Source organism: Aspergillus ochraceoroseus (assembly GCF_002846915.1).
Source record: "Aspergillus ochraceoroseus IBT 24754 chromosome Unknown P175scaffold_2, whole genome shotgun sequence".
NCBI classification, from domain to species: Eukaryota; Fungi; Ascomycota; class Eurotiomycetes; order Eurotiales; family Aspergillaceae; genus Aspergillus; species Aspergillus ochraceoroseus.
The window spans coordinates 1,275,948-1,298,203 of NW_024468477.1; the positions used below are offsets into that span (position 1 = coordinate 1,275,948).

General features: G+C 35.9%; 3 protein-coding genes across 3 annotated transcripts; 2 read left to right on the forward strand and 1 right to left on the reverse strand.

Moving 5' to 3' along the window:
* Positions 1–246: 246 nt before the first annotated feature.
* P175DRAFT_0529653 (nucleoporin Nup84/Nup107 family protein) lies at positions 247–3,682 on the forward strand (the record flags this gene model as incomplete). The annotated part of the gene is made up of 6 exons (XM_040899706.1): positions 247–309; positions 378–612; positions 664–2,718; positions 2,775–3,099; positions 3,152–3,276; positions 3,339–3,682. 6 exons carry the CDS (start codon positions 247–249, stop codon positions 3,680–3,682), a joined length of 3,147 nt encoding a protein of 1,048 aa, XP_040753978.1.
* A 2,084-nt stretch (positions 3,683–5,766) lies between these two features.
* Positions 5,767–10,253, forward strand: pmcA (putative P-type calcium ATPase; the record flags this gene model as incomplete). Its single annotated transcript, XM_040893519.1, has 4 exons — positions 5,767–8,796; positions 8,850–8,991; positions 9,052–9,304; positions 9,365–10,253. The coding sequence occupies 4 exons, from the start codon at positions 5,767–5,769 to the stop codon at positions 10,251–10,253; spliced, it is 4,314 nt and encodes a 1,437-aa protein (XP_040753979.1).
* Positions 10,254–18,248: 7,995 nt separating this feature from the next.
* On the reverse strand, positions 18,249–18,410 carry P175DRAFT_0402642 (uncharacterized protein; the record flags this gene model as incomplete). Its single annotated transcript, XM_040892997.1, has 1 exon — positions 18,249–18,410. A coding segment is annotated over one exon (162 nt), but the record flags the coding sequence as incomplete, so codon positions are not given.
* Positions 18,411–22,256: the final 3,846 nt, after the last annotated feature.

Consider the following 22,256-nt stretch of genomic DNA (forward strand, 5'->3'; position numbering starts at 1 on the left):
AAGAAAGAAAGAAGAAGCTGAAGGAATCCGAGAAATTCTTTTTAATGCGTGCGCGCTTGATGCGCTAGTCCGTATTTGGCTTAGCACCGGGTTACCCAAAACACGCCTCCCGGCCAACAAGAATTCATGCCGTGACAACTCAAGACAGCAGACAGACTGGATTCCCCGAGCCCTGACGAGCCGCTGAAATTGTTTCTTCCCAGTTCGGTATCTGGGAATCTCGTCTTTTGATTCCCTCGGAAGCTGATGGCTCCACTGAGCAGAGCTACCGGCCCAGCCGGTCCTGCCTCTGGCTTCACTTCATTAAACGTGAGTTCTTGTGTTCAAGCTTGATTCTTAGGCGATGCGCCTGCTGATTTACCATCGGTTGTTTGTAGCGTAACCAAAGGCCCACAACCCACCCAGCGGTTATTGAGATTGATGATGACGATGATGAGCCTATGGAGGATGAAGAGGAGGAAATAGACGAAGAGGACCTTGAGTTCAACAGTGATGAGGAGGAGGAAATGGCTGATGGGGATGAAAATGGAGACGAGGAGGAGGACCAGTCCATCGAAGATATGAATGGAAGCGAATCGCCTCTTGATTTAGTTGCAACTACAAATGGACAACGTGCGTTTGCTTCTGGGATTCAGAATGAACACGGGGCTGACCATGCTTCAGGCGGATTTGACGTGACTGCTTCGGAATTCTTCACTTCAGCCGGCGCACAACAGGCATTACATCCCCTTCGACGAACTGCGGACCGGGTTACGCGCCAAATCGAAGCTTTTGCAGAAAAGCTAGACCGGTTCAAACAAAAGGGCAATCGCGCCAACGAGTTAGGGAATTACCAAGCCGTTTACCAATTAGTGAAAGACTACCAAACCATCGCGGAAGATGCCATCCACGACCTTTCGAAGCAGAATACCCTAAAGAGAGCGAAGATGGGATGGAGTTCTAGCCGGGGTAATGGCATTACATCAAATGATCCTAAGACGGAGGAAGAGCTTCAGCGGTTACAGTTGGAAGCAAACACTTGGAAGCTTCTCCTGAACCTGATCAGTGTCGATGGCCCTTCTAGCAGAGCTAGTTTCCGCCAGACACAGGAAACTGTCTTTCAGAAGCTTCACCGATATTCTACTGATCGAGAAGTTTGGGACCAATTCTTGAAGGCAGACCAATATGCGCTAGAATGTATGGTCACAATGAAATGGTTGGAGCACACCGCCCGATTCTCTAGCCAAGATATTGATTCTTTAATATCGGAGTTAGAGGCACAAGCAGAACGAGGACAGGGTCTTTGGTCTCATGGCTGGCTTTATACGAAGGAGACTATTAAGGGCCAAAAGCGACTGCGCGCTTGGCCTCAGCCTCTTGAGCCAAATGACCCCGGGGTTACCGCTTCGCTTCTGACGTCTGAACAGTCTGAACCTCTAATTACCCAGCTAGACCCAGATGCTGTCACTCGTCAGAAGCAGAACCTTCAGAAACAGGACCAGTTCTATGAGCGTGCTACCTGGATGACGTGCTGGAAGCTGCTAAGACAGGGAGAAAACTGGACTAAAATTAGAGATTGGTCGGCAGAGCGGCTTGAGAATTGGCGGGCAGTGAGCATTTGCGGCTCGAGCGTCGATGGGAACTCTGGCGGAGGGAATACACCCATTGACGATGGCGCAACTCGCATGATGAACTGGCGGTCTCAAGATTCGTGGCGAGCCGCCTGCTCTAGTCTGGCGCGGGACCCCAAAACCGAAGATTTCGAGCGTGCCGTTTATGCACTGTTGTGCGGTGAGACGGAAGCAGCCTTCAAAGTCTGTCAAAGTTGGGATGACTATCTCTACGTCTATTTCAACAATGTCCTTCTTTCTCGCTACCGAGGGTTCTGCAAGCAGTTCCAGAGAAAACTTAACCATTCTCCTACGACGTCCGTAGGCTTCACCCCTGAACCCGTCGGCTATGCAGACTTCAATAAGTTTGTGCAGTATACCAAGGGTAATGATCGAATTGGCGGCGAAGCTCGCAACCCGTATCGCACAATCCAAGCCGCAATCTTGGGGAAGGGATATGACTCATTTTTCACGTCTCTGGCTAAAGCTGTATCGCAAGCGGCGTTGAACAAGGAGCACTCTACCTTTGTGCCTGATCTATCGCCAACATTTGTTGACGACTCTCTCCTTATCGCCGCTGAGGATAGTGATGCGCTGAGGATCGCTACTCACCTCTATATCATCGCTAGCTCCCTCGGCTATGTGCGCGTCGACACTCAGTTTTTCGATACCGCATCTGTGAACGTCATTGGTTATATTGCCAACCTGGAGGAGGCTGGTATTCTTGAAATCATTCCGCTTTACGCTTCTCTTCTCCCAACCCATTTGACCCATTCTGTTATGGGACAAATCCTTATTGAAATCACTGACCCTAGGGAGAGGAGGCTTCAGGTGAAGTTGATGCATAAGCATGATGTTGACGTCGAAGCTGTCCTTCGAGATCAATGGACGTGGATCACTTCTAGTGTCTCTTCTGTTGAGCATTCCAGGGCTGTGAGGCGCTACCCGAAAGTCATCAGTCGCAAGGATGGAAACCGTGAATTAGCGCCGGTAAAAAAGGATTTTATCGGAACAGACCTCTCGAGGGAAGACGAACGAATCATACGCAGCCTCGAATGGCTCAGGTATATTGAAGGACAGTGGGGTAGAATCTGCTACCTGGGTGCTCTACTTTACCGCAAGTTTTACAGTACGTCTTTTGGGCTCATAAATCAATCTTGAAAGTAATGCTAACACGGTTCATAGCCACCGGCAAACTCCCCGCAGCCCGAGAGCTGAGCAGGCGCATGCGATTGTCCGACATATCTCGAGAATCGTTTGGATTTGATGTTGCCGATTTCCTCATGGATGTCGAGGATGGAGTTGAGCCTAATACTCCGGAGTCTTCGAGCCCAAGCAAAACACGAGTATTTGGGCATAAGCGGAACAAGTCCTCGGGTAGTGGCTTGCCATCCACTAGCCAGACAAGGCTTTTGTCCGAACAGTCACAGACCATGCGTGATCTCGAAGAGCTTATACTTGCATTTGATGCTCTAGAGAAGTTTGCGGTTATCTGCGACAAACTTGACAAGTACGTGCTTTGTACCTGTCAGCCCAGAGTCTATACTAACGTATGCATATAGAACAAAACGCCGACGGGACTCTGGCACCGTCAAGGGCCTGAAGGCAGATTTACAGGACGCCCTAGATGAAGTCAGTCAGCATATCGACGCTGTACTCTATGAGTGGCTCATTAATGCTCAAGATGGTGAGAATGGACTGATCCTATTCAAGAGTCTTGCAGGAAGCTAATTTGGTTGGTGCTTCCAGAAGCCGAACAAGCCGAGCTGGAGGAGATCCGAAATACCTACATCCCAGAATTGTTCCTCGACTACCACAGCGCTCTATACTACTCGGCGCATGTTATTAGCAGTGATATCCTGGTGCAGTGTATGAACCTGGCGATGCAGGTAGCTGAGAACGAGTACCTGACGCGCAGCTTCGTGTCGTCCCAACGAATGGCGGAGCTGGTGGACGCGTTGGCCCTGTCCAGCAAAGCCATGGTCAATGCACGTGCGAAGTCGAATACGAGACTGTTAGGCGGCGAGTCTTTAGGCATCTGGAATGTGGAACTGCCGGCGGACGAGGAGAACGAAGTGCTCCGTGAGGCGTAGTGAAGTGTACCATGAATGATAGTGGATCAGCGTGTACTGTACATTCCGAACGAGCACCGCCTCCTTGACCCATTTTATTCGTTTCCTTGTTTCACCTTCCATGTCTCTTTTCTATCTAATGTTTTGGGAGGTAATTGCATCTGGACAGGATTCAAAAGGAGGACTTTTTCTCACGAGCCAGTCAACAGTAGGGGATAGAAGGATAATGATTGACTTTGTCTATTGTTGATTAGACTTATTGGATACCTATCTCATCATCTCAAAAGTCTGAAATCCGAAAGCGTGGCTTTTCCCGCTGCGCATCGGTGCCGTAGAGAGTGCAATTTGGCTATACCCGGTGTGTCTTGGGATATATGTGCTTCCTTGACATGGGATTATTGAGGATAAGGATGAGGAAGTTCAATGCCATGAGTACCTTGGGACTCTTTTCCGGGAATCAATATAACCTGCGTGGTTTTGGCGAGTGGAACGGTCGATTATCACTCGTAATCCCTCCGAACACCGAATATGTATAGTAAACAGAATTCCGGGACTCCAGGAGTGAGAGTACCAGAGAGATGTTCCTCCCAGAGCCTTTCAGCTTGGTGGTAACACACCCTCTATGTATCACGGCATCGATGTGAAAAGCACAGGGGTTGAGGAGCAGGAAGCAAACGTGAGGTAGAAGTTAATGAATCCATGGATCGATATACTATATCAGTAACTAAAGAGCTCAACGCCCAGCAAGGAATCTTCCACGATGCCCCCAAAGGGTCCCAGCCTCATGATTGACATGATATGATTATTTAGTCCATATGCGGAACATCTGACTTGCCCGGTTACTTTTCTTTTTGAGAGAAAAAGGGGGGGGGGGGGGGGGGGAAGGGTGCAGGCCGTGATATTTACTAGAGGATGTACTATTTATGCGAGAAAGAACCTGGTTAGATACCGAATCCGGTCATGCATACGTGATGCGAAGTCTGTCCTCGTCTCCATTATAACTTCAGTAGATACGGAGTTACTCTGTGATACTGTAAGGTGGATGTGGCTGGATGGAGTCTTTTTGCACAGCCCTCTTGCCAAGGACTACAACGGATGGAGGATTTTATTGTTGCATGATGATTCATTATTCTAAAAAGAAAAATTTGGTCGAAGAAGAAGAATTCGTTCAATAGGGGTTCGAGAGACTGATTCAAAAAAACTAATTAATAAATCCATAAAAAAGAGTGAGGCAGTGCAAAACTGGAAGCAGCGAGTAAGGTTACAGCAAAGGGAATAATTGGGGGTCCGGTTCATTTTGGTGGGAATCAACCAGATTTCTCACTTGGTATGCTGGACCTCTTGGAAGTTTTCTAGATTCTCAATATAGGGATAGCTAATGGGACTTTCCAAGGATTCTTCTTTTCTGAAGTGAAGGAAATTAATTAAGTTATAAGATAAGGATCACTAGAGCTTTATGGAAGTCTGGACAAGTTTTGGTGGATCCTTGTGGGGGTGACGGCTTGAATTGGGCGGCCGTGAATATCTCCATGATTGGCTTCATTTGATGATTTCTTTCTTGGCTTCAGGGTCTCTCTCTCTCTCTCTCTCTCTCTCTCTCTCCTCTTTGATCTCCTTCTCATTGGAACCTACTCTACCGGAGCTGTCTTTTCCTTTTCAATCCCTTGATTGCTCTCTGTCCCTCTTTACCTTTCTCCCATCTCATTCATATCCCTTTCTTGCGTATCTGTGGATGTCGATGGGCGTGGTGGTATTATCACAACGTTGGGCATTCAATAGCAAGCCTTGTGTTTCCTCGGAATTTGCTTCCCTCAACACAAGGACCCCTCGTCCTGGCTAACCACCACTTCGTCCACATGGACCATCTCATTCAATTCCCTTGAGTCGGAGTTGGACATCATCATCATCATCATCATCAATGATATTTACTCCACGACCCGGTGTATGAAACAGTGGCATAACTTCTAGTTGCTCCTTCCCGGACCACATTCTTATTGATATCAACCATCCCTTCGCCATTCTGCTTTCCTGCTTTCCTGGCTTCCTGGCTTCCTGAGACCAAACTAGCAAGGGTGGGTCTTCTCTTACTACCCCTTTGACCGACCATGTCGGACCCTCGCACATCGAATGAAAATGAGGCCAGGCCACCGGCTTCGGCGCCGCTCCGTCGTGAAAGAGCGCCTACAATTACAATCGATACCTCGGCCGTGACTTCAGTTTCAGATCACAACCCCCTGCCGCCTCAGGTCTCCGGTTCATCCCAACATTCAGCACCCCGATCTGCCAACAATGCCGATACAACTGATACCAGCGCGCTTCTAAACAGCGGCAGTGTTTCTCCCTCAGACGTCCGTTCGGCACCCTCCATCCGGTCATTTGCCTCGTCCGAAGGTAGGGACCACGACAGTAGACCGACTTCACCGCATAACTTTTCGTCTCCTACCTCAAACATGGTAGAATCCATGTCCAACTCCAACTACTTAGCTGTACCAGGTACCAGGTCGCGGGGGAATTCGCTGGAGTCGGAGGACTCGTACCAGTCGGGATCGATTTCGGGGGAAACTCATGTGGCAAATGGATCGCATGGCAGTTCGACAAAAGCCACAATCGAAAACTACGAGGACGCCCTTCAACCAGACCCAGGACGCGAAGCTGAATTTCAGGTGCTGCAAAACAAGTTCGCCTTTTCCCCAGGCCAGCTGAATAAGCTCTTGAACCCGAAGAGCTTGGGAGCATTTTACGCACTGGGTGGAATTGCTGGCCTTGAAAAAGGATTACGGACCGATTTGCGCAGTGGGTTGAGCCTCGATGAAACCGAATTGGACGGTACGATCAGTTTCGAAGATGCAACGGCGCCGATGAGCCCCGACTCGGTACCCAAGTCGGCTGCCGAACCTGCACCTCCAGAGCCTACTAGGACACATACTAGCTCCACAAAGCACACGGGGAACGCCTTCACCGACCGGAGACGCATCTTTGGCGAAAATAAGCTCCCCGAAAAGAAGACCAAGACCATTCTGGAACTAGCATGGATCGCCTACAACGACAAAGTGTTGATTTTGCTGACGATTGCGGCAATCATTTCCCTCGCCTTGGGAATTTACCAGTCCGTCTCCGCAAAGCCTGGTGAACCACGGGTACAATGGGTGGAAGGCGTCGCCATCATCGTCGCTATTCTGATTGTGGTGGTGGTCGGTGCGGCCAACGACTGGCAGAAGGAACGCCAGTTCGTGAAACTCAACAAAAAGAAAGATGATAGGATGGTCAAAGTGGTCCGCTCCGCGAAGATGTCCGAGATCTCTATCCATGATATTTTAGTTGGTGATATCATGTACCTCGAACCTGGTGACCTTGTTCCGGTTGATGGCATTTTTGTCGACGGCCACAATGTCAAGTGCGACGAGTCCTCTGCCACTGGTGAATCAGACCTGCTCCGCAAAACCGGAGCCCACGAAGTCTATCGTGCTATTGACCAGCACGAGAACCTTGCAAAACAAGACCCCTTCATTGTCTCTGGCGCCAAAGTGTCGGAGGGCGTAGGAACTTTTCTGGTTACTGCTGTGGGCCCTTATTCGACATATGGCAAGACCTTGATGTCCCTGCATGACGAGGGCCAGACGACCCCTCTCCAGACCAAACTCAATGTGCTGGCCGAGTACATTGCAAAGCTTGGTCTTGCAGCTGGCTTACTGTTGTTTGTTGTGCTCTTCATCAAGTTCCTTGCTACCTTGAAAAGCATTGATGGGGCCGACCAGAAGGGTCAAGCTTTCCTGCAGATATTCATTGTGGCGGTGACGGTCATTGTGGTTGCAGTTCCGGAAGGCCTGCCCCTAGCTGTGACTCTGGCACTTGCATTTGCTACCACACGAATGCTGAAGGATAATAATTTGGTTCGCCTGCTAAGAGCTTGCGAAACCATGGGGAATGCGACAACTATCTGCTCGGATAAGACGGGCACACTGACCGAGAACAAAATGACTGCGGTTGCCGCCACACTAGGCCTGGACTCTAAATTTGGAGACAAGTCCGCTGGCTCCTCTCCTACGGGCGAGGATGGGGAGCAGACCAGCAATTCAGGAAACATACTGTCTCCCTCAGAATTCACAGCGAGCCTTTCCGCCACGTCGAAGGAGCTTCTACTTGCCTCGATTGTGCTGAACTCCACCGCATTTGAAGGAGAACAGGAAGGGACAACGACATTTATCGGATCCAAGACCGAAACCGCCCTACTAGGTTTTGCCAGAACGTACCTCGGGCTAGGATCCCTTAGCGAAGCCCGTAATAATGCCAGCATTGTGCAGATGGTCCCCTTCGATTCGAAACGCAAGTGTATGGCGGTGGTAGTAAGGCTCGACGATGGAAGATACCGAATGCTGGTCAAAGGCGCGTCGGAAGTGTTGCTTGCGAAGTCGACCCGAATCGTTCGAGATCCCACCCAAGATCTATCTGAGGATCCTCTATCCGATAAAGATCGCTCTACCTTGGATACAATTATCACCCATTATGCCTCTCATTCTTTGCGAACTATCGGCCTGCTTTACCGCGATTTCAGCCAGTGGCCTCCCCGGGGAGCACCAACCCAGGAGGAGGACCATTCGCTTGCAGTTTTCGACTACATCTTCAAGGACATGGTCATGTTTGGAGTCTTTGGTATTCAGGACCCTCTGCGACCTGGGGTCACAGAGTCCGTGCACCAGTGCCAACGCGCAGGAGTTTTCGTGCGCATGGTCACCGGTGATAACATCATTACTGCCAAGGCCATTGCACAGGAATGTGGCATTTTTACTCCTGGAGGAATCGCAATTGAAGGACCTAAATTTCGAAAACTCAACACGAAACAGATGACCCAAATTATCCCCCGGCTCCAAGTTCTAGCGAGATCTAGTCCGGATGATAAGAAAATTCTCGTTTCTCAGCTGAAGAAGCTAGGCGAGACAGTTGCCGTAACGGGAGATGGTACCAATGATGCTCAAGCTCTCAAGACTGCAGATGTTGGGTTTTCCATGGGCATCACCGGCACTGAAGTTGCCAAGGAGGCCTCAGACATTATCTTGATGGATGATAATTTCACTTCTATTATCAAGGCTATGGCTTGGGGTAGAACTGTGAATGATGCTGTGAAGAAGTTTTTGCAGGTAGGTCTTTTCTGAGCTTTGTTGATTGATATACGGACTCATGAATAATCTAGTTCCAAATCACCGTCAATATCACGGCGGTCCTTCTTACGTTTATCTCTGCAGTAGCTAGTGGTGACGAGGAGTCTGTGTTGACCGCTGTCCAGCTTCTCTGGGTCAATCTGATTATGGATACCTTTGCAGCTCTTGCACTGGGTAAGTTTCGATTTTAAGAGAACGGTTTGATATGCATTTTAACCCTTATCATTCTTCCAGCAACCGACCCTCCATCCCCATACGTTCTGAATCGCCGACCCGAGCCGAAATCCGCACCTCTTATAAGCCTAACCATGTGGAAGATGATTATTGGGCAGAGTATCTATCAGATGGTCGTCACGCTTATCCTGAACTTTGCGGGAAAGCCTATCCTGAAATCCATAATCGACTTTTCTGATAGCAGTGGGGACACAGTCCTCAAAACGGTGGTGTTCAACACTTTTGTCTGGATGCAAATCTTTAATCAATGGAAGTAAGTCATGATCCATTCCACGCTATTTCCTAGAGACACCAGCGGCTGACCGAATTCCAGCTCCCGCCGCCTGGATAACAATTTCAACATCTTTGAGGGTCTCTGGCAAAACAAATGGTTTATTGGAATTCAGGTTATCATCGTCGGTGGCCAGATATTGATCATCTTCGTTGGTGGACACGCTTTCTCTGTTACCAAACTCACTGGAGCTCAATGGGGGGTCTGCCTCGTTCTCGGTGTGCTCTCACTGCCAGTCGCCGTGGTAATTCGTCTCATTCCAGATGAATTCATTCGCAAGTTTATCCCTACATTCAAAGGCCGCAAGAAGCGCCCGGAGCTTGTGGTATCTGACGAGGACCGACGCTTCGAGTGGAACCCCGCATTGGAGGAAATCCGAGACCAGCTGAAATTCTTGAAGACGGTTCGCGGAGGGCGATTGAAGCACTTGAAGCACAAGTTGCAGCATCCCGAGGAATTGCTCCCGAGATCACGCAGCGGTTCACGATCCCGAGAAAACTCAATCCCTGGAACTCCCATCGGGGAGAATAACGAAGGCACTCCTCCGCTACCCGCAACTCCAGAGTCGCGATCCAGAAGGCGTACTCGTTCCCGGTCGAACTCGACCTTCGGACCCGCCGCTGCAATGGCAGGCGTGGTGGCAGGTAGCATCGCGGGTTGGTCACCTATTGAGAGGACAACAGAAGGGGGAGAACCCTTCAGGGTTGACTTCAACAATGGGTTAAATAAACAACAAGGCATCGAGATCCATCCCGAGACAGCCGCCGACGACAATATTGTTCCCAATTATCTCGCATCCTCATCAACTCCTCCTAGCCAAAATCCCGATCTCCTTCCTTTCTTTGAGCATGCCCCCCCTGCTCGTGAGCCATCCAACCGCAGCAGGAGGTCTACATCTCGACGCTCCCGATCTAGCCAAAGCCAGTCATAATCCACTACTCCATCAATTATGGTTTTTTTTTTTTAACACATACGTCGCCCTAGGCAGTTGCTCAAAAGTCCCGCAGAACAAGATATAAGATACCCGCTGTAGCCTTTTATCTCCCTTCATCGGCGTTTTCAAACGAAAAAAAAGAACCCCCCCCCCCACATATTTCATGATTGAAAAGTCTCTCGACCGACGCCAGCATTATCCACCATAACCGAACTGCCTTGTTTTGTCATTTGCGAAATACCCTCATTCTAACTGGTCGAATTTTTTTTTCGGGGGGTTGTTTGGCGTCCATGGGGAGAACATGTACACTACGCTTTTGCTCTGCTTCGTTTGCTTTATTTTGCTTCTGTTATATTATTATAGACCACTCGAAGCATTTATTTGCATGTGGCTGGAGTCTAGGTGCTTATTGAGATTTTGTTGCTTTTTATTTCTGTTCTTTATCCCATTCAGTGACTCTTGTTTTCTTGTCGTCGTACTTGGTACATACACGCCTGATGTCACCTTTTTTTTTTCTTCCCCCCCCCCCCCCCCCCTATTTCTTTTGTTTATTAGGAGAAACTCATGCTCGAGCTTATGTTAAAGTATTTCTTTCTTGTTCTCTCTTGGGATTTTCATTTCTTGTGTTGCTTGGTTGCTTGTTTCTTTACTTTTTCAGTGAGATATCCATCCTGAGTGTAGGAGCACTTGTTGCGTTCTATCTTGTATTATTAAGGATAAGAAAGCCAAAACACGATTCAAATTACTCTTCATTAGGTTCTTTCCCTTGCATTTCTTCCCTGGGGTTAGTTTGAAATTGAAACCGGGAGCTGTAGCCATAACCAGATACTTAGAGCGTAAAGCCATCATTGGTTTGGTTACCCGAGCGTATCTCTGTTCTGATTCCAACCCTTTGGAACCTTCAGCACAATTGTTGATGATCAGAAGAAGCCACTTACTTCCCTAGGAAATCCCACCAACACCCCTGCCTGATCTTGCCCACAACGGCAACCCACGACCTACACACATTCTAGAGAGTAGACCCAGAAAGGGAATGAAATAGCTAACATACGGAGTACTTTTTCGTAGCAATATGTACCTAGTATTAATTCCTAGCTAGAATAAAAAAGAATAACCTCACCGACTCCCTCCCTCTAGCTGTTGGAGAGCAACAAAACCAAATCAACCATTGAGAAGTTGTGCTTGATTGAGATATATATATATGTACCTAGTCTTGGCCAGCCTTTCTGGCGTTGACTCTGGCCGAGACGGTGCGAAAAAAAAAAAAAAAAAAAAAAAAAGGTCAACCACCACCACCACCACCACCACCACTCTGCGAATCTCTCTAAGGTCAGCCACTGGTCAGACTGGCTGGGCATGGCAGAATTCGCGTACAATAACGCGAAAAACGCGTTATCAGGAATGTCCCCTTACAAGGCGTGGTATGGCTACTAGCCGGTGCTACTCAAGCTTGCTGATATCGGGAGCTCCAGCACGGTTATAGCAGTGGAAGAATAGCTTGACTACCTATAAGTAAAACACTAATAATTAGAAGAGAGCCTGCGCCATGCTACTAAATAGCAAGTAAGGAGCTATAACAGGAAATACTGCCTAATTAAATACTATATAGGCTAATAAGTACTACTATTTATAAAGAATATCTATACATAGAGGCCTAGTAAAAAGCTAGTGTCACGGCGTGCACTAGGTGCACTGGTGCCAAGGTAATGATTACTAGGGTATATAAGGTGGGATTCGGGTAGATCAGACATCAGGTCTGATCATAGTGACCTTTTGGTCCAATGGTTTAGACATGTTGCCCGAATCGCATGCTCTTACACTCTCTAAGATTAACATATATAGGTAGGATAATAAGGAAATATTTTTTATATAAATAAGTATATTACTGTAAACAAGCCATAAACCCTCACTACGCTTGGTGTCTTGTAGGTTAGGCTGTAAGGCAAATTACTAAGCCATGCTAGACCTAGTATAGATTATAAAGGATAAAGAAATATAAAGAATAAATATTATATTTATAAATTAGCTTATTTAAACTATATAATATAAAATAATTTTATTATTTAAATTATTTTTAAAAAAATAAAATAATAAATTAGTAAAAATATATAAGTCTTTATTCTTAATTATAGATTATAAAACTATATAATTATTTAAAATATTTAAAATAGTATTATAAATATAATCTCTATTAATAATAATACTAAAGTACTAGCTATCTAGTTCCTTAATCTTATAACTATAAGTAGAAACTTATTAACTAATATAATTAAATTATCTATCTTTCCTGTCCTCTACAAGCTAGTCCTACAGGCTACTAGTACTAATCTTAGTAGCTTAAATACTACTTATATAGTTAATTATAAGGCTATAATAATCTAGGTTACTAGCCTTAAGAGATTAGGGGGTAATACTTACTTATATTACTAAAAGAACTTTAGCTTATTTTTATATTATATAATATCCTCAGGCTAGTTTAATAATATATATACTAATTATTACTAGAATAATAGTAACTTATATTACTTTTATTATAATATATTATTCTTTCTATAAATTATATATATTAGCTAATATATCTAATAATAAATATTTAAGTAGGTAAGGAAGAGGAAGAGAATAAAGAAAAGAATAAAAAGAAAAATAAAAAGAAGAATAAAAAGGAGGATAAAAAGAAGAATAAAGAAAAAAAAATAAATAAAGAAGTAATTTATTATCTAATATATTATTATATAGCCTTATTAGCCTACTATATATATTAATTATTTATAATAATAATAACTAGTTTTAATATAATAATAGCTAATCTTATATTTATAGCTTATATAATAATTATAATAACTAATAAATTTATAGATAATATAGAGTTTATAATAATTAATAATAAAAATAATAATTTTAACTTTATAAATTATATAATATTAAAAGAGAATAAAGAAGTAAATAATAAGAATAATAAGAAAAAAAAATAAAAGAGATTTAATAAATAAAATTTACTAATTTTAGTATTTTAACCTAAATATAGGCTATAATTAAGGGTAGGACCCCTAATAAATATATAAAAAAAAAAATTAATTATAAAATTTTATAAAAATTATAAAATTTTTAAGTAAATTATATTATATATAATTTTTATATCTAATTTTATTAAAATTATTAATTATATAATATCTATAATATAAAAAAGTACTATATATAATTAATTATAAGAAAAAACTAGTAATTATAGATTAAGATTTATAATCTATAATAATTAATTCTAGGACTTATTAATAATTATTATAAAGTAAGAATAGACTAAAAATTAATATTAAGATAGTTTAAAAAAAAGTTCTAAAGCCTTTAAATAAAGAATAATATAAAGAATTATATAAATAATCCTTATATAATTACTTATAAAAATATAATTAATAATTAAATATTTCTCTAGATTTATAATAAGTAGCTAAATATTATTATAAAGGCCTTTTATTAATTATAAATTATATAATATTATAATTAATATATTTTTCTTTAATTATAAAATAAATAGTAGCATGCCTAGAAGATTAATTAAGATAATATAGTTATAAGTAAACTCTTTATAACTAGTTATTATATTATTTATTAGTATCTTATTTATTATATAATAAGGAGTTTCTAGCCCTAGTAAATAAATAATAATTTTATTATTAAACTTATTTAATCCTATATTTTAGATTATTAAAATAATTTAATTTATAAAAAAAATATTATATAAAAAATCTTTTAAGACTATAAATAAAAAGATATACTTATAAAAATTATTAATAATTCTTATATAACTCTATATAATATAGCCTAGAAGAATAATTAGATTATTTAAACTAGAATTATAAAATATATAGCCTAGCTAGTCTATATATTTATAATTTATACTAGTTAGGGGCAGATATATATTATAAATAAGATAAAGAATTATTAATTATTACTAGAAAGAAGATTACTATAAATAAGCTACTATTATTATAGATTATAATATCTTAATAATTACTAGTAAGATCTAGGTAAAGTCTCTATTTATAAGAATTAAGATTCTATTAAATAAATAATTATTCTTATAAATATCTTAAAAAATCTAATTTATTACTTTAAAATTATAATAGTACTATATTAGTATTTTATCCTAGATAATTAAGTTAATCTTATATAATTAATAGGTTAGATTAGATTATAAAAGAATAAAGTATATAGATACTTTATTTAACTTAAAAGAAATATAGAATATTAAATAGATTATATAGTTATATAAGAGAAGTAAAATAATAATTCTTAAAGAAATTATATAGATTACTTACTTCTCTATAGTCTAGAAATAATAATAAATAGCCTAATAAAAAAATATCTTATCTATACTACCAAGCCCCTAGAGGAAGAAACTAGCCATAGCCTTATTAAGAATAGCTATAATAACCTAGTTAAAGTAATTATATTAGTTATTATTTAGATTACCTATTAATTATAGAGTAATTTTAACTAGATCCTCTAGTAGGGACTATTCTAATATAATATTAATATTTACCCCTCCTAACTAGAATACTATATCTAGCTTGTAATCTTATACTCTCTAGGGAGTGGGCAAACTATATTACCTTAAGGTAGAATTATAAATCTAAAGAATATAGTTTAAAAAGAAGAGATCTAGATTAAGATATAGTTTATTAAAACCTAGAGGAACTATTATATACTCTAAATAATATAATAGATTATTATAAATATTATTTTTATATATATTCTAAAGGGCTAATAAATTATTAAACTTATTAAATTATAAAGTAATTATAAAAAGATTATATAAAGCTAACTTAATCTTATAAATCTTTACCTTATTAAAAGCTATATATTATTTATAATTATTTTCTAATAAATTTATAGCTCTATAGGCATCCTTAAAGATTAGATATAAGATATTATTAATTATATAAAGGTTTTTAAAAAAGGTAGGGCCTATCTTAATAATTAGAAGCAAGTATATATAGAATCTCTTACTATAACAAGCCATAAACCCTTACTACACTCAGCATCTTGTAGGTTAGGCTATAAGGCAAATTACTAAATCATACTAGATCTAATATAGATTATAAAGGATAAAAAAATATAAAAAATAAATATTATATTTATAAACTAGCTTATTTAAATTATATAATATAAAGTAATTTTATTATTTAAATTATTTTTAAAAAAATAAAATAATAAATTAGTAAAAATATATAAGTCTTTACTCTTAATTATAGATTATAAAACTATATAATTATCTAAAATATTTAAAATAATATTATAAATATAATTTTTATTAATAATAATATTAGAGTACTAGCTATCTAGTTCCTTAATCTTATAATTATAAGTAGAAACTTATTAACTAATATAATTAAATTATCTATTTTTTCTATTCTCTATAAGCTAGTTCTATAGGTTACTAGTACTAATTTTAGTAGCTTAAATATTATTTATATAGTTAATTATAAGGCTATAATAATCTAGGTTACTAGCCTTAAAAAACTAGGGGGTAATACTTACTTATATTACTAGAGGGACTTTAGCTTATTTTTATATTATATAATATTTCTAGGCTAGTTTAGTAGTATATATATTAATTATTACTAGAATAATAATAGCTTATATTACTCCTACTATAGTATATTATTCTTTCTATAGACTATATATATTAGCTAATATATCTAATAGTAGATGTTTAAGTAGGTAAGGAAGAAGAAAAGGATAAAAAAGAGGATAAAGAAAAGAATAAAAAGGAGAATAAAAAAGAAAATAAAGAAAAAGATAAAGAAAAAAAAGTAAATAAAAAAGTAGTTTATTACCTAGTATATTATTATATAGCCTTATTAGCCTACTATATATACTAGCTATTTATAATAATAGTAACTAATTTTAATATAGTAGTAGCCAGCCTTATATTTATAGCTTATATAGTAGCTATAATAATTAATAAGTTTATAGATAATATAGAGTTTATAATAACTAGTAATAGAGATAATAATCTTGACTCTATAAATTATATAATATTAGGGGAGGATAAGAAAGTAAATAATAAGGATAATAAAAAAGAGGAATAAGAGAGATTTAGTAAATAAAATTTACTAGTTTTAGTATTTTAACCTAGATATAGGCTATAATTAAGGGCAGGACCCCTAATAAATATATAAAAGAAAGAAAACTAACTATAGAATCTTATAGAAACTATAGAATCTCTAGGTAGACTATATTATATATAGTCTCTATATCTAGTTTTATTAAGATTATTAGCTATGTAATATCTATAATATAAGAAAGTACTATATATAACTAATTATAAGAGAAGGCTAGTAATTATAGATTAAGACTTATAGTCTATAATAATTAACTCTAGGACTTGTTAATAATTATTATAAAGTAGGAATAAACTAGAAATTAATATTAAGATAGCTTAAAGAAGAGTTCTAAAGCCTTTAAATAAAGAGTAATATAGAGAATTATATAAATAGTCCCTATATAATTACTTATAAAAATATAGTTAATAATTAAGTATTTCTCTAAACCTATAATAAGTAGCTAAGTACTATTATAAAAGCCTTCTACTAGTTATAAATTATATAATACTATAATTAATATACCCTTCTTTAATTATAAAGTAAATGGTAGCATGCCTGGAAGATTAATTAAAGTAATATAGTTATAGATAAACTCCTTATAGCTAGTTACTATATTATTTATTAGTGCCTTATCTATTATATAATAAGAAGTTTCTAGCCCTAGTAGATAGGTAGTAATTTTATTATTAAACTTATTTAATCCTATATTTTAAACTACTAGAATAGCTTAATCTATAAAAAAAGTATCATATAGAGGACCCCCTAGGACTATAGATAGAAAGATATACTTATAAAGATTATTAGTAGTCCTTATATAGCTCTATATAATATAGCCTGGAAGGATAATTAGGCTATTTAGACTAGGATTATAAGATATATAGCCTAGCTAGTCTATATATTTATAATTTATACTAGTTAGGAGTAGACATATATTACAGGTAAGATAAAGAATTATTAATTATTATTAGAGAGGAGACTACTATAGATAGGCTATTATTATTATAGATTATAGTACCTTAGTAACTACTAGTAAGGTCTGAGTAAAGTCCCTATTTATAAGAATTAGAACTCTATTAAATAAGTAATTATTCTTATAGATATCCTAAAGAATCTAATTTACTACTTTAAAGCTATAATAATACTATATTAATACTTTATCCCAAATAATTAAGTTAATCTCATGCAATTAATAGGCTAGATTAGACTATAAAGGAATAAAGTACATGGACGCCTTATTTAACTTAAGAGAAATATAGAATATTAAATAGGCTATATAGCTATATAAGAGGAGTAAAGTAGTAATCCCTAAAGAAACTATATAGACTACCTACTTCCCTATAGCCTGGAAATAATAGTAAATAGTCTAATAGAGAAATGTCTTACCTGTGCTACCAGGCTCCTGGAGGAAGAAACTAGCTATAGCCCTACTAAAGATAGCTACAACAACCTGGTCAAAGTAGTCATGTTGGTTGTTATTTAGATTACCTACTAACTATAGGGTAATTTTAGCTAGATCCTCTGGTAGGGACTATTTTAATATAATATTAGTATCTATCCCTCCTAATTAGAGTATTATATCTAGCTCACAATCTTATACTCCCTGGGGAGCGGGCAAACTATACTGCCCTAAGATAGAACTATAAGTCTGAAGAATATAGCCTAAAAGGAAGAGACCTAGGTTAAGATATAGTTTATTAAGACCTGGAGGAACTACTATATGCTCTAAGTAATATAGTAGATTATTATAGATATTATTTTTATATGCATCCTAGAGAGCTAATAGATTACTAAGCTTACTAAATTATAAAGTAACTATAAAAAGATTATATAGAGCTAACCTAACCTTATAAACCTTTACCTTATTAAAGGCTGCATACTATTTATAGTTATCTTCTAATAGATTTATAGCTCTGCAGGCATCCTTAAAGGTTGGATATAAGATACTATTAACTATATACAGGTCCTTAAAAGAGGTGGGGCCTATCTTGATAATTAGGAGCAAGCATATATAGAATCTCTTACCATGATTAGGGCTGTAATAATACAGGCGACTAATCATAAACCCAGCCTAATAAGGCCTCCATATATATCTAGACCAATCCTAGATAAAGATCTGTAGCATCTAATTATAAAGATAACACAGGAGACCCTGGAAAACTATAGTAGTATTATAATAGAAAAATACTATTAAAGAAGTACAGAAATAGGCTAATTAAGTCTCTAAACAGGCTACGGTGTTACCTATATTATAAGAAATAACATGCTTCCCAGGCTCATGAACTTAAAGAGCCATAACTGGAGGCTACTCCTAGTATAATAAGAACTATAGAATATAGTAGATACTCTTTAATAGACTAAAATAAGTAGACTTTATATAGATTTTAACCTTATTAACTCCTATAATCTATAGAGTTATATAGTCCAGATCCTTATAAATATATTTTATAATATATTTAATTATATTAACTCTATAATAAATCTTAATATTTATATAGGACTAGTATTACTTTAGAAGATATAGATTATATAGGACTACCTACTTATCTATAATTAGAAACTTCCTCCCTAATAAATCTTTATTAAAGGCTATATAAGGATAATAATAGTATTAATATTAAGGATACCCATACTTATTTGGCTAGATCTCTAATATATAGGCCTTTAGGAAACCTTTAGTATAATAAACCTTATTAATAGTATTACTCTTAGAGAATCTTATTCTATAATATAAAGTATATAGATTAAATACTAGACTATAAGGCTAGTAGACTATATAAGTATAGACTAGATTATATAATTCTAGATTATTTATAAGATTAGGTAACTTTACTAAAATTACCTAATTAATATAATAAGGCTCTAAAAAATAGTCCTAGCTCTCTAGAAAGAATAATAAATATATATATAATAGATTATGCTTCTAATACTTAATAATATAAAATTAATTAATAACTTTTTTAAAGATATTTTTTATATATAGGTCCTTAACTAGTATAGCCTGCTTTAACTTAAAAATATATATAACTAACTCTAGATAATTATCTAGAATCTAGTTAAGTAATAGTTCCTGTATAATTTTATTCTAATAAGAATTTATTATAAAGGTAATAAAGAAAGATAGTAATCTATAAAACTAGTAGATTACTATAATATTCTAGAATAATTATTATATATATTAAGGATTACTAATTATAAAGAAAGGGAGGATAACTTTCTAACCTATATTAATAAGTATATAAATATTATTATCTATATAGATTAAGGTATCCTAAATACCTATATATAGATTAGACTATATAGTATTCTAGTTCTACTTAACCTAGTTAAGCCTAGACTAGTAAATAGTAGCCTAGGTATTAACTAAATACTACTACTATAGCTAACCAGCCTATAGCTAGGGACTAAAATACCCATGATACTAGAATAAGTAATAAGTATAAAATACTTAAATTATAGTATAGGAGTTTTACCTCTCTTTATTAAGGTTATCTAGCTATAAACCTTAATACTAGCCAGTATTACTATATAGGAACAGTATAAGATATTATAATAGGAGATAGGAGGTATAGCTTAAATTAATATAAGTCAAACCTAAATTATTATTAGACTAATATAACTATAGAATAATATTTTAAAAGATATATTAATTAAAATTATCTATAATATTAAATATAATAGCTATAATCTTATTATAGATAAAAATATTATAATAGTAATAATCTATATCTTTCTCTATAATTAACTATATATTAGGAGTAAATATAATATTAATAAGAATATTATAGACCTCTATTATATCTAATTATTCTAGAGTAATCTTATATAATAGGATAAAAAGATTATACTCTAAAAAAACCTATATAATATAGCCTAGAATAAATATATTAAGGCAAGGATTCCAGGTATAGTAGATCTTATTACTATATACTAGATTATAAAGCTAAACCTATATAAATATTAACTACTTACTATTCTTAGCAAGTAAGGGGCCATATATATAGTATAACTAGCTATAGATTTAAAAAAAATTATAACCTAAAATCTAGTTATTTCTATAATAAATTAGACCTATAAAATAAACTATACTATTATATTACTAGATATAATAGTAAAACTTAATAACTTTAGTATCTATACTAGACTATAGATCATGCATATCTAATAGAGTATTAACTAGGGATAAATAGACTATATTATATAAATAATATTTAGTAAATATAGAATTATATAATATAAAATTATTATTATACTTATTCTTCTAGTAGAGAATCCTATAGTAAGGATATTCTAGATTTATATAATTAAGAATTAGGGGGTATAGAGTATATAATTTAGATTAATAATTTTTAGGATTTGAAGGAGTATTAGTAATAGGAGATATAGGAGGTATAAAGAAAGCTATTAGGAGGGGATACTTAATTATAGAATAGCTATTTTTATAATTATATAGCTATAAAATATTAGAAACAGGTATATAATAAGAAAGAAATATATATAATAGTTAAAATACCTAGCCTAGAAATACTTAATAACTATATAATAGGGCATAGCTAGAGAAAAATTATCTAGAAGCTTCAAAGTCTTATAGTTAGAGCAGTATTTTTAGCCTAGGATAGCTTTATACCTTCACTAGTATCATAGAGAGCACTTAATTAGACTGTCTATAGTATCTATAGAGTGCCTTGAATACAACTATGGCATGATAGTAGACTATAAAGCTAGATAATATAGGGAGCCTTGCATCTAACCAGGTTGACCAACACATCTGGATCCATGGCGCGACAAAAATGAAAAAATGGCCCTGCGGGCCATAGTTTTTCTGAACCGCCAGCACGCGTAGAACTCAGCACAGTGTACGGGTCATACCACAGGTGTTTGAGGGGGACTTTCATATATTATTTAATTAGGGCTATAATAATATAGGTAACTAATTATAAACCTAGCCTGATAAGGCCTTTATATATATCTAGACTAATTTTAAGTAAAGATTTATAGTATTTAATTATAAAAATAATATAGGAGACCCTAGAGAACTATAATAGTATTATAATAGAAAAATACTATTAAAGGAGTATAAAAATAGGCTAATTAAGTCTTTAAATAGGCTATAATATTACCTATATTATAAGAAATAATATACTTCCTAGACTTATAAATCTAAAGAATTATAACTAGAGGCTATTTCTAGTATAATAAAAATTATAAAATATAATAAATACTCTCTAGTAAACTAAAATAAGTAGATTTTATATAAATTTTAATCTTATTAATTCTTATAATTTATAAAGTTATATAGTCTAAATCTTTATAAATATATTTTATAATATATTTAATTATATTAACCTTATAATAGATTTTAATATTTATATAGAATTAATATTATTTTAGAAAATATAGATTATATAAAATTATTTACTTATTTATAATTAGAAACTTTTTTTCTAATAAATCTTTATTAAAGGCTATATAAGAATAATAATAGTAATAATATTAAAAATACCTATACTTATTTAACTAGATTTCTAATATATAGGCCTTTAAGAAACCTTTAATATAATAAATCTTATTAATAATATTACTTTTAAAGAATCTTATTCTATAATATAAAGTATATAAGTTAAATATTAGATTATAGGGCTAGTAAATTATATAAATATAAATTAGATTATATAATTCTAAATTATTTATAAGATTAGATAGCTTTACTAAAATTACCTAATTAATATAATAAAGCTTTAAAAAATAATTCTAGTTCTCTAAAAAAAGTAATAAATATATATATAATAGACTATACTTCTAATATTTAATAATATAAAATTAGTTAATAACTTTTCTAAAAATATTTTTTATATATAAATCTTTAACTAGTATAGCTTATTTTAACTTAAAAATA